This window comes from Molothrus ater, chromosome 10, assembly GCF_012460135.2.
Source record: "Molothrus ater isolate BHLD 08-10-18 breed brown headed cowbird chromosome 10, BPBGC_Mater_1.1, whole genome shotgun sequence".
NCBI classification, from domain to species: domain Eukaryota; kingdom Metazoa; phylum Chordata; class Aves; order Passeriformes; family Icteridae; genus Molothrus; species Molothrus ater.
This window is the reverse complement of record NC_050487.2, coordinates 1,015,994-1,032,780: the sequence shown is the minus strand read 5'-3', so window position 1 is coordinate 1,032,780 and position 16,787 is coordinate 1,015,994. Positions and strand designations below refer to the sequence as shown.

Below are 16,787 nucleotides of genomic sequence, written 5' to 3'. Positions count from 1 at the left end.
CCAGGCAGGGCCAGGTCAGGTCAGTGTCCCAGAGAGGCCAGGCTTGACTGTGCCACTGAACTTCAGTGTCAGACAGAGATGAGCACTTGGGGGTGGCAGGAATGAAGCACCTGAGTTATGCCCTGTGCAGTTTCACAGTGTCCAGCCAGTGCTGTGCTCTGGGCAGGCTGATAGGCAATCCAGCAATCTCTGCTAACTTGTCTTCTCAGATTTTTCTATAGTGCTTGCCTCTTTTCTACTTGACCTAGTTTATGCTTTGCACATTAAGTCAGTTCCTACACTAAAAGCCTTCACTCTCCTACTCCTTGATGGCTTTCTAGTGCATTGGGTCACCATTCCAGACTACTATTTTATTTATTTGTGGTCATGTGGTCATGTCTTTCATCTAACCTGCTTCAGAGCAAACACGTTTTTTCATGAATTTAATTCTTCCCTGCAGCGTTAGTTTGGGAAGATGTGCAATGGCTATCCTGGGCCATTCTTTCTCAAGGATAGAGAACATTCTTATGCCTGTGAAGTATAATTTTGGTGCAATATGTCTTTTTTTTTAGCCAGCAAAACTAATCCCAAATGCAGTAGCAGGTCTTGAGACAGCAGAGAATTGATGAGCTTGGTAAGATCAGAGAGGAAAAACAGATCTCTAGTAAAAGCAAGCACAGCTTTCAAGGCACTTAGCAGAGGTATAGAGCATTTTAAGTAACACAGATAAATACCTCCCTGGAGCTTTTGCTTTTTCATCTAAGCACAGATCAGAGAACAAATAGGAAAGTGTGGGGGCAAAAAACAAAAGCCTTAAAGATGCCAATAAACATTTTTCAAGCTGAAGGTTACTTTCAGCACTGAAAATAGCAGAAGATGTGTAAGGGGAAAGCAATGAAGCCATGTGTAAAATAAGGGAAAAGAATGAGATCAGAGGGCTGAAGACGAGTTTTGAATTAAGTGACTGCTGACTTGCTTCTTATAAATGATTTATTTTTATTTGTTCTTGAAAAACATTTTTAATTTGTTTCTGTGCTACACTAACACACTGGAAATTACTATCAAAGGTTTTTCAGACAGTGTGTGAGCAAAAAGTGATACCTTTAATGCCCTTGAATTTAGTTTTAAAAGTTCCAGTAACTCTGCATGAAATGATAATATCAGTGGTATTCCAGCTGGTTTTGAGTTTTATATTAATGGACTAGGTCTTAACCCCAGAATTGCTTTATATGCAATCTATACTACTGGCACACATTCAGTGCAGAATTTCTGTATAATGAACATGTGAGGTGTCAGAGCAAAGCTAGGGGAATGCTTGATTTTTGTGTGAAATGTCACTTAAAGTTGAATGGTTGGGTAGTTCCATACTTGCTCCGAAAATTCTGCTTTAATCATAAGCTCATATGCACCTCTGTGTCCTGAACTGCCATCAGTACCAAGTGCAGTCCCAGCTTCAGACAATCTTTGCTGTGTTGTGCCTATCTATTGAATTCAAAGCATAAACAAGCAAGTATTTAGTTTAAAAATAGCTCATACTCATCATTTTGATGTCAGGTCACTGCATTGAACTGATAGCTGCTACCCTGAATTTCCACCTCCCTGTAAATAGCAGAGATCAGGTGGTGCAGCCTTAACAAACCATCCCAAGTACTGAGAGTGTTGATGGGGACAAACTCTGCAGGTCTGGCTGGAACCTCTGTCAGCATTTCATTCAGTGCTAATGCGGTGCAGCTTTGGTTTCAGGTAATTAATAAGCTAATAAATCATGGGGTGCTTTTTTTGACCCAATGGCACAATTATGTGCATAAGATGCACTTGCATTATAAAGAGAAAGGAGGGCTCAAGACCAGCTTTGTGAGTCTCTCCCTATTAAAGCTCTACAAGGTCAAGCTCAAAAGATTTTTTTCACCTGTTCTGCAAAACTTTGGAGGGTGACATCATGGAACTGGCACAGCCAAGACTGTTGCCAGGTATGCTGATAGCAATTTCTGTGTTTTCATTCAGTTTTACTCCTGTAGCCATGTCAAGTCCATTTACTGAAATTACAATTTATATAATATTCTGTTGTTCTCTGCACCGTGTCTGTGTAGGTGCTTCATGCACAGGAATCTTTGTCAAGCCCACTGCTTTGTCATGGAAACTGTTGCCCTGGCAGTTGCTTATCCAGATGAATATGTCAGCATGTGGTTTCTGTAATCACTGTCATTTTCCACAGATTTGAGAACAGAAGGTTCATGTTCAGTAACCAGTACAGGGATGGGATGAATGTCACACATGGCACTGCAGGGTATTTGCTAATACCTCAAGGAGACTTTAGGAAAAAGATCCTGCCCATGAAACAGATGAAGTGACACTTTCTTCTGTGCAAGGAGCATAAATGCCACATTTTTATTTCTCTCAGGCTTGAGATTTCAGTGTTTGCTGCAGCTGCAGACTGTGAACCCTCCATTATCTGTAGCTCACTTGGGGCTGTGCTGAGCAGAATGGCCTTCCTGTGGGAATAATGGATCATTCTGGAGCAAACACCCTTTTAGGCATCAAAAAGGTTTCTCAAATAAGTGTGTGGAAAGAAGGTGAAGGTTTTTCCCTAAGGCTGAGATTTCCTTTGGCCAGATAGGATTTGGTAAATCATAACCCTCAAAGTATGAAGTGGCAGACATGAGCTCTTGTTACCTAGTCCAGTTTCCAGTGAGGTCCTAATAAAATCACATTTGTGCCATCATTGCCCTGTGCCCTTTTTCAGACCTTGTTTTGCTATTCTTGCTTGGTCTTTCCTTTGCAACATGCAGCAGTTGTCAATTTTTTTTAAAATCATATTTTCCAGTCTAGAAAAAGACACAATCATTTATGGGGGTTAAACATGAGTGGAGAAAAATTCTCTGAAGAACAGGTGTGCATGAGGGTGGAATTCTATCCCAAAATTTCCTACAGTTTCCTTGTCTTTTTCCCCTTTATGCTGCATTATGGTGCCCCTTGCCCCAGTGAGCTGCCATCCTCTTTCAGTGCTACTGAGGCAGCACTGATTTTTTTTTTTAAGTTTTAAGGTTTAAAGTTATTTTTATATTTTGATTTATATTGATGGATAAATAATTTTTTGTGTGTGTTTTACATGGGTAATTATTTTAATATTATAAGTTAATAATGCAAGTTTTTTAAATTATATGGGTTATTTTTAATGTTTGATGGAATAATAGGTTACATTTTATTTTTGTAAATGAAAAAATATTTTTTGTGGTAATTGAAGAGAAATAGAATTAAATGTAGATGAAATTTTAGAAGTGCTAAATTAAAAAAAATGGTTTTATATATAGAGTGATGTGGAGAAATATATGTTATTATTGATATTTTTTTTGAATGCTGTGCTGTATGTCAATATGTGCATTTTGCTGTTGCAGTGATCACTGACGGAGGCCTGGACAAGACAGCCCTGACGGACGATGTGGGCAGCGAGGAGGATCTGTACGAGGATTTCCGCAGCTCCGCCCACCGCTACGGCCACCCCGGGGGCGGCGGCGAGCAGCTGGCCATCAACGAGGTGGGTGGGTGTGCTCCTGTCCTAGGGCCAGGGGCTGCTGGCCTGGGAACGTGGCCAGGATGCTGGGTCTGACCCTGGGACCATGGCCAGGCTGATGGTGCTAGAACCATGGCCAGGCTGATTGTGCTGGAACCATGGCCAGGCTGATGGTTCTGACCCTGGAACCATGGCCAGGATGATGGTGCTAGAACCATGGCCAGGATGCTGGGTCTGACCCTGGGACCATGGCCAGGCTGATGGTGCTGGAACCATGGCCAGGCTGATGGTTCTGACCCTGGAACCATGGCCAGGCTGATGGTGCTGGAACCATGGCCAGGCTGATGGTGCTGGAACCATGGCCAGGCTGATGGTGCTGGTGCTGGAACCATGGCCAGGCTGACGGTTCTGACCCTAGAACCATGGCTAGGCTGATGGTGCTGGAACCATGGCCAGGCTGATGGTTCTGACCCTGGAACCATGGCCAGGCTGATGGTGCTGGAACCATGGCCAGGCTGATGGTGCTGGAACCATGGCCAGGCTGATGGTTCTGACCCTGGAACCATGGCCAGGCTGATGGTGCTGGAACCATGGCCAGGCTGATGGTGCTGGAACCATGGGCAGGCTGATGGTGCTGGAACCATGGCCAGGCTGATGGTGCTGGAACCATGGGCAGGCTGATGGTGCTAGAACCATGGGCAGGCTGATGGGTCTGGTGCTGGAACCATGGGCAGGCTGATGGTGCTGGAACCATGGGCTGGCTGATGGTGCTGGTTCTGGGACCATGGCTTGGCTGATGGTGCTGGTGCTGGAACCATGGGCAGGCTGCTGGGTCTAACCCTGGGACCATGGGCAGGCTGATGGTGCTGGAACCATGGCCAGGCTGATGGGTCTGGTGCTGGAACCACAGCCAGGCTGCAGGTTGTGGAATCACAGCCAAGCTGCTGATTCTGCTTGTGTAACCACAGCCAAGCTGCTGGGTCTGGTTCTGGAACCACAGCCAAGCTGGTCATGGCACAGCAGATGGGGCTTTAAATGTCATTTACTGTGGGCACCATTTACAGCCTGGTGACAAAGGGGCTGCTGCCCTGTCCCCAAGGCAATGCAGAGCCACAGGGCCTCTCCTCTTGGGTGTTGTTGATTGAGAAGTTTAAAAACACTAATGAACTTGTTAAAAACGTTATTGAACAAGTTCAGAATTGGAGTGTGTTGTACTGAAGGCATAATGGAAATGTTGAAAAAGTCCCTGGTCTACCTGTTTCTTTTTCATAGATAAGGAGGGTGCAAAGTTTGATACAGGTTTGGTCTTTGCTGTTTCTTCCTGCTCCCCAGTATATTCACTCTGGGGATAGGCCTGTCTATTGAAATAAATCACACAGGACTCCATTTTCTTCATGGTGGAAAAAGCCCATTCTTTATTCACATATTCACTCCTTTTTATACAATTTTACAGACCTTGTGTGTCACTCCAATTGGTTACTACTTTTCTTGTTTATTACTTTATTGGTTAGTAAAAGGTATTTTACTTGTCCATCGAATCTCTCTACTCTTAAATACTTTACACGTTTTGTTCACTGGTTCTCACGGGATAGATTTAATGTTTATGTAGGTGCTAGTTGTTTTTCACCTAGGAATAGATTATGTTAAGGAACTGCTCACACCAGGATTGCTTTCACATGGGAATTTGTAAAGTGCTAGCTTTGCTTAGAAGAAATGACAGGCTAGACATCCATTTAACAAAGCAGGCCTGATTTTGTGAGGCCTTTCTTTTATAATTTTTCTACCTTACTGCAACACCTGTCTTTTAGCTATTTTCTTTTATAGTGCTGATCCTGATTAAGTTGACATCAGCAGTTTAAAAATGTTCTACTTGGTCTAAGCAATGCCATGAGCACCACACACTAACAGATCTAAGATGGTTTTTTCTGTAAAAGTACTATTTTTCATCTTGTACATTAGAGTTGGCGTCCTGCTACACACAGAATGCTTTTTCTGTGAGGTGAACATGAAAGTGTGGAGCACGTTCACCACATGAGTGATCTCTTGAACTCCTACACCTTTTTCTCTTTCCTCTACTCATGTGTATTCCTACACATGACCTTCCCAAGATGAGAAGGCAGGGATGAAAGAAGTATTATATTTTCTTGTGCAATACCTTCTCTAACTGAAACTGTGTGGCTCTCAGTGTGTGTGTTTGATACACCCACTGATGGTGTTCCTGAGGTCTGAAAAAGCTCCAGAAAGCTGCACAGTGAGGGCAACAGCTTTTCTTCAAAAACAACAGCAGCAAATGCTCTTCCAGCAGTTCTCCTGCTCCCACTGCCCAGAGTCCCCACCTACAGCCCTGGTGCCTGGGCTAAGGAAGGGAGTTGCTTTATTTTCTTTTCCTATTGCTTACATCCAGGGGTTATCAAACCATGGCCAGAGCTTTTTAATTTAAACTCAGCAGTCTTGGGCTGTTGTCACTGGCAAGAAAACACGAGCAGAACACCAGAGAATCTTGAGTTGTGTTCTTCCATGTTTACCTGGTGTGTTTATGAGAGTCCCAGGCACACAGGGGTCAGACCCAAAGCATGCACTGAGTCTGTGGGAGGAGGATTCTGCTTCCCTCCCACTCAGGTGCTTGCATCAAATAGGATATGCTCTGTACCTTTCCCTTCCCTTCCCTTCCCTTCCCTTCCCTTCCCTTCCCTTCCCTTCCCTTCCCTTCCCTTCCCTTCCCTTCCCTTCCCTTCCCTTCCCTTCCCTTCCCTTCCCTTCCCTTCCCTTCCCTTCCCTTCCCTTCCCTTCCCTTCCCTTCCCTTCCCTTCCCTTCCCTTCCCCTCCCCTCATTTTTAAAATCAAGAAAAAAAAATTGCCAGCAGGTCTCACCATTGTGCATGTGGTGGGTGTTTCTTTCTTTATTCATTACTATTGAGAACAATTGCTTTTCTTTCATTTCTTAAAAGTTCCTTTTATTAGAGTAAAATCCCCTCACTTGTAATCAGGAAAGCAAATGGCTGTGTCCAAAGCAGGTGTAATTTGTATAATCTATGAAGTCTATGTGGGGTTTTGTTGGCCAGTTGACTTGAAAGAGGAAAGATTATTTTTGGCTTGTTCCCTAGAATCTTGCCTGTTCAGGAGCCAACAAAACTGTAAGAACAAACAGTTCATTATTTACTTTGTCAACTGGTTCCTAGCAGTAATTAATCCATCACTTGGTTCCAGTGAGCCCCAGCAAAGCTTCCCAGAACAGGAGATTACAGAAAAGCACAAAATCTCTGCAGTGAAACACTGAATCTGTGAGGTGGGAATTCCAAAGCAGCAGACATCCAAAGTGTTGGAATTGATTTATCTCAAATAGCTGGTAGCTGGACAGGCTTCTCCTCATCTTCCCTGCTGCACCAAAAGGTGGCTATTGATTAGCCCTGAGTGTTTTCCATAGTGCTGGGAGTGATGTAGGGTGAAGATTTCAGTATTCACTCATTCAGTCACATTTTGTGAGTAGTCTCAGCTTTGTTTTATTGTATTCCAAGCTGCATTTTATTGGTTGTGGATAAGGAAACTATGGTAACCACATTATTCTTAGCCTTCTTGGAAGAAACAGCTTTCAAATAAACAGAGAAGGCTGAAATACATTTTCAAGGCTGTTGGCAGACCAAATGTTGCATTAAAGAACAAAACACTCAACCACTGAGTTTTAGTTCATTTTGGATCAAGAGAAAATGATTATGAAATAAAAAAGAAACCTTTCATAAAACTAGAATAACTTATTGGCAAGAACACTAGAGGGATGAAAGAAAGCTGGGAAGGTTGTATAGAGCCCACCTAAGAAGATCAGCATGAGAGTGTGTAAGAGCCAAAAAAAATCAATCAAAAAGTAATAATAAGGGTTTGGGATGAGAAAAGAGGCAGGGGAAGTAATTTTCTTGGGGCATCTGTTTGACATTCTTTCAAATGCTTCTGTGATGCTCAGGAAAAGAGATTTTTGTGTTTAGATTGTACTTGGTAGAGTTTACTTTGTGTTTGCTCCAGATAAAGACCCCGTCCTTGTATTTTATTGCATTCAGAATATCACTGGCTAAAAATGCAGCAAGAGAAAAATCTGTACTGCAAATGCATCGTGATTCTGTCCTTCCAGTTCTCCAGAGATGTTATGTATAGCACAGATCCAGCTTCAAGCTTCATTCAATGTGTTAGATGCAGTGTGAAGTGGAGAACAGGAGGGATTAGGCACACACAAACCTGGCTCTGGAGTGACCATGGATGATAAGCTGTCTAGTTTTCCCCACTAACTAAGTAGTTGGCCTGGGTGAGGAAGCTTGGACCTCTTTGCTTGGTAATATCTGAGGTGTTCTGAGGGTTTGTTGTGTCCTGCTGTGGGAAGGGTCTGTCACCATCATATTTTCTGAAAAATCCTCTTTGCCCAGGATTCTTCTCCTGGGAAGCTGAGAAGCCTCAAAGAAAAAGGAAAACAATATTATCTCATTTGCTTCTCCTGTGTTTTGCTGCCTTGGAATGTGGTTTGGAGATTGTTTATCCAACATGTGAATTGTTTTGACTTAATGACCAGTCAGTGTCAAACTGTGTCAGACTCTGAAGAGAGAGTCATGAGTCTTTCATTATTATCTTTTAGCCTTGTGTCTGTATCCTTTCTCTATTCTTTAGTAAAGTTTTAGTATAGCATTCTTTTATATAATAAAATAATAAATTAGCTTTCTAAGAACATGGAGTCAGATTCTCAGTTTCCTCCTCCATCTGGGGACCCTGAAAATACCACAGGGCCCATGCAGCTCCTGCTATGCAAGAAATGCAGTTGCAGTTCAGCATGGCCCTTGCAGCCCTCCATGAACAGCACCATGCCCCTCTTGTGAAAGCAAAGCTCTGAGTGTTCAGAAAATAACAGCAAACTCCCAATTTTTTCCTTATCTCTTATGGCTCTGTGCCTGATAAGTTTGGAATTTGGTATGTGAAAAGGCACAATTCATTGCTTCAGCAGGCCAGGATTTTATCTAAGACACGTAGCCACTGCTGCCCTGTGCTTTAAAGTAACAATATCATAGTGTCCTACAGATGTTTGAGCTACCCCGTGGTTGTTGACAAGATGCAATTAAGCTGATTGGTTCCATCATATATGTTTCTGATTTAACAAAGTAATTAGTCCAGGAAAGTGTTCAAAGTAGCACAAACAAAGCAGCTGCCATGCACCCAGGGCAGCAGGCACTGTGGCAATACTCTCTCCATCTTACTGAGTGTCTCAAACATTGCTCTGGTGCTGAGCTCTTTGATCTGTGCTGGGTTCACCCAGTGCTTCTCTCAGATCAGCCAATTTTAAACAAGACAAACTTTTGAACTGTTGGGGTTTCTTAAAGGAAAAAACCAAAACAAAACAGCAAAACCAAATCAAACCCCTAAACTCATAAAATATTAATGCAGATGAAATCAGAACAACTGATTTTTATTTTGTTAAACATGAATAATATCCTTCATAGCCTTTTTCACTGCATTTATCTTCATTCTAATTAATAGAAATCTCTTGTGTACTACATGAAGGCAAATTTCATAAGACAGAAACCTTTTAAAATAGTGCCACAAAATATTGCCCTTCCTTTTCTTTAAACGAGTGCAGAATAGATTGCAAAATCTGTGGTCACCACAGATTTCCAGACTGAAAACAGAATGATTGATCATATGGAAGCAATATATAACATTCTTGTGTAATCTAGGAGAAGAGATTTATTATCACTTTTGTATCTTAATGTGAGTATATTGCTAAAGCAAAAGAAACCCGTTAACAAATACCTGCCAGCATCCATTGAGTTGTTTTTTGGGTTTTTTTCCCTTCTGGAGGACCCAATTCCTGCTTTTGTGTCCCATGTATTCCTGCAGCCAAGGTTGACAGCTGTGCTCCAGAAGCAGCAGATATGATTTATTTGCAGGATACAGTATAAAGCTCAGTGCTGTCAAGGACAAGAAATAATGTTCTCCTGAGGACATAAATCTTTACTGGATCCTGGTTTTGGTCCCAAGTGCTTGTGTAACTTTGTGTAGGGCTTAAATGTGAGTGTTCAGAGTATGGAGCCAGAATTGTAACTTCTTTTGCTGCCTGGTGGATTTTGTTTTTAGAGTTTTCTGGTCTGAAGACTCTGAAGGTTGTTTCAGAGGGCTTTTTGCAATGGATTTAAAGGAAGTCAGTATATTCAAATGCTCTATGCAATTATGTCTCATCAAACACCAGGATCAGTAGCTAAGTGCTCCCAGGGGTTTCCAGAGCCATATTTCTGCCTTCTACCATGGGCAGCTGGGGCTGCTCTGAGCCTTTTCTCAGTCCTCCTCAGCACTGGGACTTGGGCATCCCCTGAGCAAGGGATCCTCCCTCAGAGGCTGAAGATGCAGAGAATGTGATGGAAGCCAGTGTAGCTCACTCAGCACTGAGGAAAGGCTGTCTTGAGAGTGAATGTCAGGGTTTTTTGGAAAGGTGAGAGAAATGGGATGTGCTTTCACACCTGCAGTCAGGCAGTGAGCCCTTATCCATTCAAATGCTTGTTCTCAGCCATGGGAGGTGAGGGCAGGTAGCTCCCCTACCGTGGGGCTGGGACAGAGACTCCACAGGAGTTCAATCCACACAGAAGCATTTCTAGAAAATATTTGGCTTTTTTGCTGGACCATGCTTTCTCTGAACACCCCAATTAATCTGACACACATTAGGAACAAATAAAATACCTCCAGGCTTAGCATGGGTTTTGAGTAAGAATAATGGGGGGCTGTTAGAGTTTTAACTCCCAAACCAAAACTCTGTGCTGTGACAGTGCTGCAGGTGTGTGGTATTTTCAGGGTCCCCTGTCGTGGGGAGGAAAGAGTGATTCTCTCCATGTTCTCAGAGGGCTAATTTATTATTTTATGATATTATATTATATAAAAGAATGCTAGACTAAAAATATGCTAAAGAATACAGAAAGGATACTTACAGAAGGCTAAAAGATAATAATGAGTCTCATGACTCTTTCCAGAGTCCTGACACAGCTGGACCATGATTGGTCATTAAGTTAAAACAATTCACATGAAACCAATCAAACAACCACCTGTTGGATAAACAGTCTCCAAACACATTCCAAAGCAGCAAAACACAGGAGAAGCAAATGAGATAATATTGTTTTCATTTTTTCTCTGAGGATTGTCAGGAGACGAAATCCTGGCAAGGGGATTTTTCAGAAAATGTGACAGTGCCACAGGTGCAGTAGGGAATGTACCTCTTTCTCCAGCAGCACTGACAGAACCAGAGCACACAGCCTCAAGCTGTGCCAAGGGAAATATAGGTTGGATATTGGGTAAAAGTTTTTCATGGAAAGAGTGATAAAGTTCTGGAATGTTCTGCCCAGGGAGGTGGGGGAGTCACCATGCCTGGGTGTGTTTAACAAAGCCTGGATGTGGCACTGGGTGCCAGGGTTGGTTGAGCTGTTGGGGCTGGGTTGGACTCGATGGTCTTGAAGGTCTCTTCCAACGCAGTGATTCTGTGAGTGGGTATGGGCTCAGTGTCTCAGGGAATCTGACTCCTTCCAGGAGCCAAGCTGGAGCAGCAGAGCAGGAGAGGCAGCCTCTGGCTTTCACCTCTTTGTGGGAACGGGTGTGCCCCACATGCACACAGACGTGTTTGAAGAGTGGCAGGGGCTGCCCAAACTTTCATCCCCAGCTGTAGAACAGAGCTAAATACACCACTCAGAGGAGATAACTGGAGACAGTGTGGTGGCTTTGGAGCTCTTACATCAGCCCTGCCAGCTATTAGATTGTAAAGACTAACAGCTTCTGTTAACACTTGTTAATGATCTCTTGTGAGTATTAGGGGACTCCATAAAATGTCTGGGTTTTGTCTGCATTAAATATGTTCCCAGTTACTGGGGTGGAAAGAGGGGCTTGGCTCCACAAATAGTATTCTCTTTGGAGAAAAAGTGATCCAAGAATGTTTTAACTCCTGAAGTAACTTGTGCCAAATCACCCCAAAGACTGCCTGTATTATATGCAGTGTGTCCATGGGTTCCCAGAGCTCTCTCTGATTCTCCCCACCACTTAAAGACAACATGCTGTGTTTACAAGAGGTCTCTTTACCCTGAAGACAAATGCTTTGGCATCCCATTAAAAGGGCTCCTTTAACCTGTGACACTGTGTCCTGTAGGGATAAGGGCTGTGTTGCAGAAGGTCTTGGCTTCCTGCCTGCCACTTTCAGCTCCTGAGGGCCATTTCCCACAGTGCCACTGGGGTCTTCAGTCCTCCCATGGGGCAAGGCAGGCTCTAACCCCTCGAGGTCCTCATGGTTCTACCTGCTGAGGGCTCTCCCCTGCAGCTCAGGGTCTGTGCCATGAAGCCAAGGAAATGTGCAGCTGAAGGGGAGTGATTTCACCATCCATGTGTGAAGTGGAAACCTTTCAAACCTGCCCTCTCTCTGATACAAAGAAGGAATTTACCCTGTCCTCAGGAGCTCCTTGTTTGCCTTTCAGGGATCTTGGCTTGGTACCTAACTCTCCAGTGCTGTTTGATGGGAGGAAGGGCATTAAAAGCACTGTGATATTTGCAGCCCTAAAAAGATTTTAGTTCAGAAGTGTAATAAACTGCTTGAAACGGGAGCCTGACAGTGTGCAAAGACAAGTCTGTTTTGCAGAGTCTTGGTGTTATAACTTGCTCTGACACTGTCTTTATTTTAAAAAATAGATGTGGAGATGTCCATACCCCGGTTTAGCAGTTCAAGAAACACCTGGGATGGATAACAGTGCAATAACCAAGTGGATATTGGAGTACAAAGATTTCCTGAGAGCAGGGGATAAGGAAGGAATGTGAGAGAGTAGGAATGCTGGGTAGTGTAGAGTTTATTGCAGAGGTTATTCCAGGCTTAAGTGTTTGCATGGAGACAGGGAAGTGAATATCTCTCATTTTATACCATACTTATCTCAGGTTCCTCTCAGCATGGTTTTGATATCAGAACATTTCTTGGATTTGTTCTCTTCTCCAAACCCTGATTTGGAGCAGCTTTTCTCTGCAAAGAATTTTCCTATTTCTCCAAAGACAATTGATCCCAGTGGTGGAAAAATAAAATCCCTCCTGACTCTTTTGACCCTTCAAAGAGCACTGTTAATCCCTCAAGAGATCTTCCCCATCAAGTAGGGGACCAAGGCCCCCTGTCCTACACTTGGTAAGTTGGGGGCTGAGTTAGCAAAAATCTGGCCATGGTTTAACAGAGTGAAGGCACTGACATATTCCTTGCAGTTTTATTTTCCCACTCTGGTGAAAGCAGAAAGATCAACAACAATAACCAACTGCTCAAGTGCCAGCCCTGCTCCTCCTGAGGCTTGGGGAAAGTCCCCTCCCTCTGGGGCACTGGGGCCAGCCCTCCTGGGTGCCCTGGAAGAGCCAGGTCACTGAGCCTCCCCCTGCAGCCAAAGGAGGAAATGTTCCTGCAGTGACCCCGGGAAGGCTCCAGGGCAAGGAACAGAGCAGCCTTTGTCCCCAGCCTTTGTCCCCAGCCTTTGTCCCCAGCACTGGGGCTGTCCCACACCCCCTGTGCCACTGGTCAGGCTGTCCCCAGGCCTCAGGGGACATCGAGCTCAGCTTCTTCCTTCAAGTTTTGGGTTACATGGAACAGTGACCTAGAAAGGTGTTGTGGGGCTTGTTTTTGCAGTTCTCCTTCTGGCTGATGTTATCTGGGATCTCTAGAGAAGATCCTGTTTCTGGCTGTTCCACTGCCTGGCAAGTCTCTGTGGCAACAGGTTTTATGAAACGGAGCCAGGGTGTGGGAGCTATCCAATCCAGGCTGAATGCCCTGTTTTTTCCACATTCCTCTGTCCCTAAAGCATGCTTTGCTGGTAAAGCAGAGGGGCACCTTGTTCATTTACTGCTGGGGCTTGATAACCCATACTCACCTTTCTGATTATCTCAACAGCCACTCACCAGGTTTGCATCTGAGCTGTGTCTTAGACTCTTACTCATTTTTGGGGCAGTTTTGGGAGAACTGCCCATCAAGGTTTGATCTTCAGGGTGTATTGTTCTGCTGCATTTTGTCAGCCTTCTGGCTAAAACAGAGGTACCAGGGGAGATGTCACCTCAGAAGGCTGCTTGATCAATTAAAATTTCTGCCCTGCTTTTTTGTCATGTAGGACATAGGAATGCCTAGCCTGATTCTTATACACAGCTTATGTTTTTTATCCTCTTGTGGCCTTTCTCATTCTCATGGAACCTGTTCTCATCTATGGAGCATATTCTTCTCCCCAGCCCTCCTGTGGCTCCTTAACTTACATCAGAATGCAATGAAGGAGGGCTCCTAAATTAACAATTCTACAGACCAGCCTGGAAGAATTTTAGAGACCTGTCACTTGAAAGCAGTTTCCCTATTTTCTGCCACCTCAAGACTGGTGAGAGGTGAGGATGCTGAACAGTAAGAGAAGGGTCAGAACACTGCTCTGCAACTAAATGCATTATTTTAAAGGTGGCAGGTAAAGGAGCACTGTACTTGTAATTTTATAATGTGTGGGCTCAACAGATATCTGAGACAGCCCAAAACTACATTGCTTTCTTGTAAACCTCTGTACAGCCAGAAAGAAGGGGAACTACTGGTCTAGAAACAACCAGAAAAATAAAGCTTGGCCCTGTTCCCCTCCCCTCTCCAGCCATCTCTTGTAGGAACTCTTACAGGAATTATCTGTTAATGTTTTTCCAACTTTGTACATAGGCATCTTCCTCTACTCCATGTTCCCATGCTCACCTTGTCACTCACCTTGTCCTGTGATTCATCCCCTCCTCATCCACTTTATTTGTTTCACTGGCTTCCTGCAGCTTCCTCTGACCTCACCTGCTTCAGGTCCCACAACTCTACCTGTGCCTCTTTCCTCTCTACTTTCCTTGACTTTTCTAGGGATAATTCTCTGACTGTTTTGCCCTTATTTCTCTCTTCCAGCCCACACAGTGCCCAAATCACCATTCCTTGTTATTCTATGTTATCCATGGCTGTCAAATTTTCAGCTCAAAAACAGGATATCACAAAACCAAAAAGCAGTCAAGTAATTTCAGGAGCCCAAACACCTCCTCTCTCAGTCACTAAGGATGTCATTGCCAGCATGTCTGTTCCTCTGCCCTGTAACAAGAGTGGTGTGCTCATTTTCTATTCTGACCCCTTCCTATATATTGCATTCAGGCTCTTAATCTTGCTGGTCTCCAAGATGCAGCATTTCCTTTCTTTCCATCAGCCTTACTGCAGACCCCATTCAGCCTGTGTTTATTTCAGAGCATCATTATTACAATATCCTCTGTTCTGTGTCCAGTTTGTACTGAAAATATCCACCTTCCTAGGCCACTGCATGGGCTGTGCCAGCCTGTATTTGCTTCTCCCTGCTTGTTCCTTGCTTTGCCACATCTATCCTGACATGCTTGGTTTTGTTTCCTAGGCCATTGCTGTCTGTATCCCTCTCCTGCCATCCCAAAATCCCCAAAGCATGTCCAGCTCCAGCCCAGCACACCTCCTCAGCTGCCAGGGTGTGTGGGATGTGTTGTGTCAGCACCAACACCTTCCCTTCACACTGGAGCTCCAGGTCATGCTGGTAATTCCCAGATGCTTCAAACATGTGAACAGTTGCTGTTGCTACTCTTGAAAATAAAACTTGCTTTGGGAGAATTTGGAAGATTTTCTAGATTTAGTCATGTCTGAAAGCAAAAGACTGGTTGCTAAGCAGATTGTCTCTTTTTCTTCTATTTTTTTTTTTAATTTTTAATTACTTGTAGTCAGGGGTGGCCAGTCTGAATGGCTGCTTTTCTTGCAGTCTCCCAGTGGGGTCATGTTTTAATTTATGCACTCCATAAGGAAATGGTCAGGCCATTTTCTTTCCATTCAGAGTTATCTCGTGAGTCGTGGTACTCCAGCACAAGAGCAACTTGTAAAGTTTTGGCAGCACTGCCTGAGGAATCTGCCCAGGGAAGAACTGGCTGTAAAAGCTGAGTGGGCTTAAACCATGCAGAGCTAGAGAAAGATGCAGTGGGAGTAACTGTGCTCTAGTAACACAGTGTTACACACTGTAAAAATTCAAAGCAAACTCTGACAGACTGTTTTCCATTTTAGAAGTACATGTTCATATGCAGCTGAAAAAGCTATACTTATTCTGATGTTGTCTGGCCCTGACTCAAAAGGAATGCTGTCCTTTTGGGGGGTGTTATCTGCAGTGTTACTGAGAGCTAACTCAAGGCATAGCAGGGTTGAGAGTTACTTAGTTTGGATGCTGGGAAAAGTGTAATTGTGGGAGTTAAGGAAACTTGATTTCCTTGGGATGATTTGCAGGTACAACTGCTTGCCCCTCTCACAATTTCACTGTCAGCCTTTTCAGCTTCTGAGCTGTCATCCACTGAACATCCACTCAGCCTGGATTCTTTTTTAAAAGATGCATTTGAAATGGTTCATCACACCAGTGTTATAGATAGAAGTATTTTTATCACCCAATTGAAAAAATAAAAATCAACAGAAGCTTCTTCCCTAGGAAGTTCTTCATCAGTTCTCTGTAATGGAAAGGGCAGTAACAATTAGCTGATTTTTATGTCAAAGAGAAGTTGAAGGGGTAAAAATGTCCAGTCCTGTGGACCCAGGTGAATGTGGCTGTTGCAACATTAAATGTTTCTGGATGTGCTGAACATGTTCTCTTCCTCTGCAGTTCTTTATGCCCAGCATTCCAACAGCCAGGGATGGCACCCAGAGGGACAGGGGAATTCACATTTGTGTCTGTGCCTTCAGTGGTACAACAAGAGAGAGGAAAGCTGCCTCAGAAGGTGTCCTCTTTAGGAATCCCTTAGGGAAACTTGTAAAGGAGTTCACATTTGCTGTGATTTACACTCACAGTGCCAGCAAACCCTGGAGCTGCCTGCCTGGTGTCCGTGAGCTCTGCCCTGAGCAGGGGCAGGAGCTGTCTGTGTCAGCTGGGCCCAATCCAGACTCACTTCTAGCACTTGCGTCTTTGTTAACATTTAGATAATATCCTTTTCACCTTGTTGGAGGGGGAGTGTTGATAAATGACCCAGTAAGAGCTCTTTTTCTGTCTATGGATATTCAGAGCATGGTTTACTAGTGCCTACAATACTAATGAATCCTTGCCTTTTAGAGGAGTTGAATGGTGTTGTTCTTGTACTTGTAGCAAGCACATTCCTATTTGTGACAAGCCAAGAATAGGAAGTCCTGGAAATGTGCTCCAGTATGGTGTGCAGTGTTCTACTTGGAGCTTTGCTTTCCAAGCCTGCTCAGCAGGAGAGAGGGGAAAGGTGCTGAAGGAGGGGCTGGTCCCCCATAATACTGCTCTTG

The 16,787-nt window shown here is 44.0% G+C and overlaps 1 protein-coding gene across 2 annotated transcripts in view; it reads left to right on the top strand.

Moving 5' to 3' along the window:
• Positions 1-16,787, top strand: part of ARHGEF4 (Rho guanine nucleotide exchange factor 4) — a 187,361-nt gene that overhangs the window by 127,937 nt on the left and 42,637 nt on the right. For both annotated transcript variants that reach the window (XM_036388449.2, XM_036388450.2), the window contains one exon: positions 3,375-3,514. In XM_036388449.2, the coding sequence (XP_036244342.1) occupies positions 3,375-3,514 (140 nt within the window). The remainder of the gene's footprint in view (positions 1-3,374; positions 3,515-16,787) is intronic.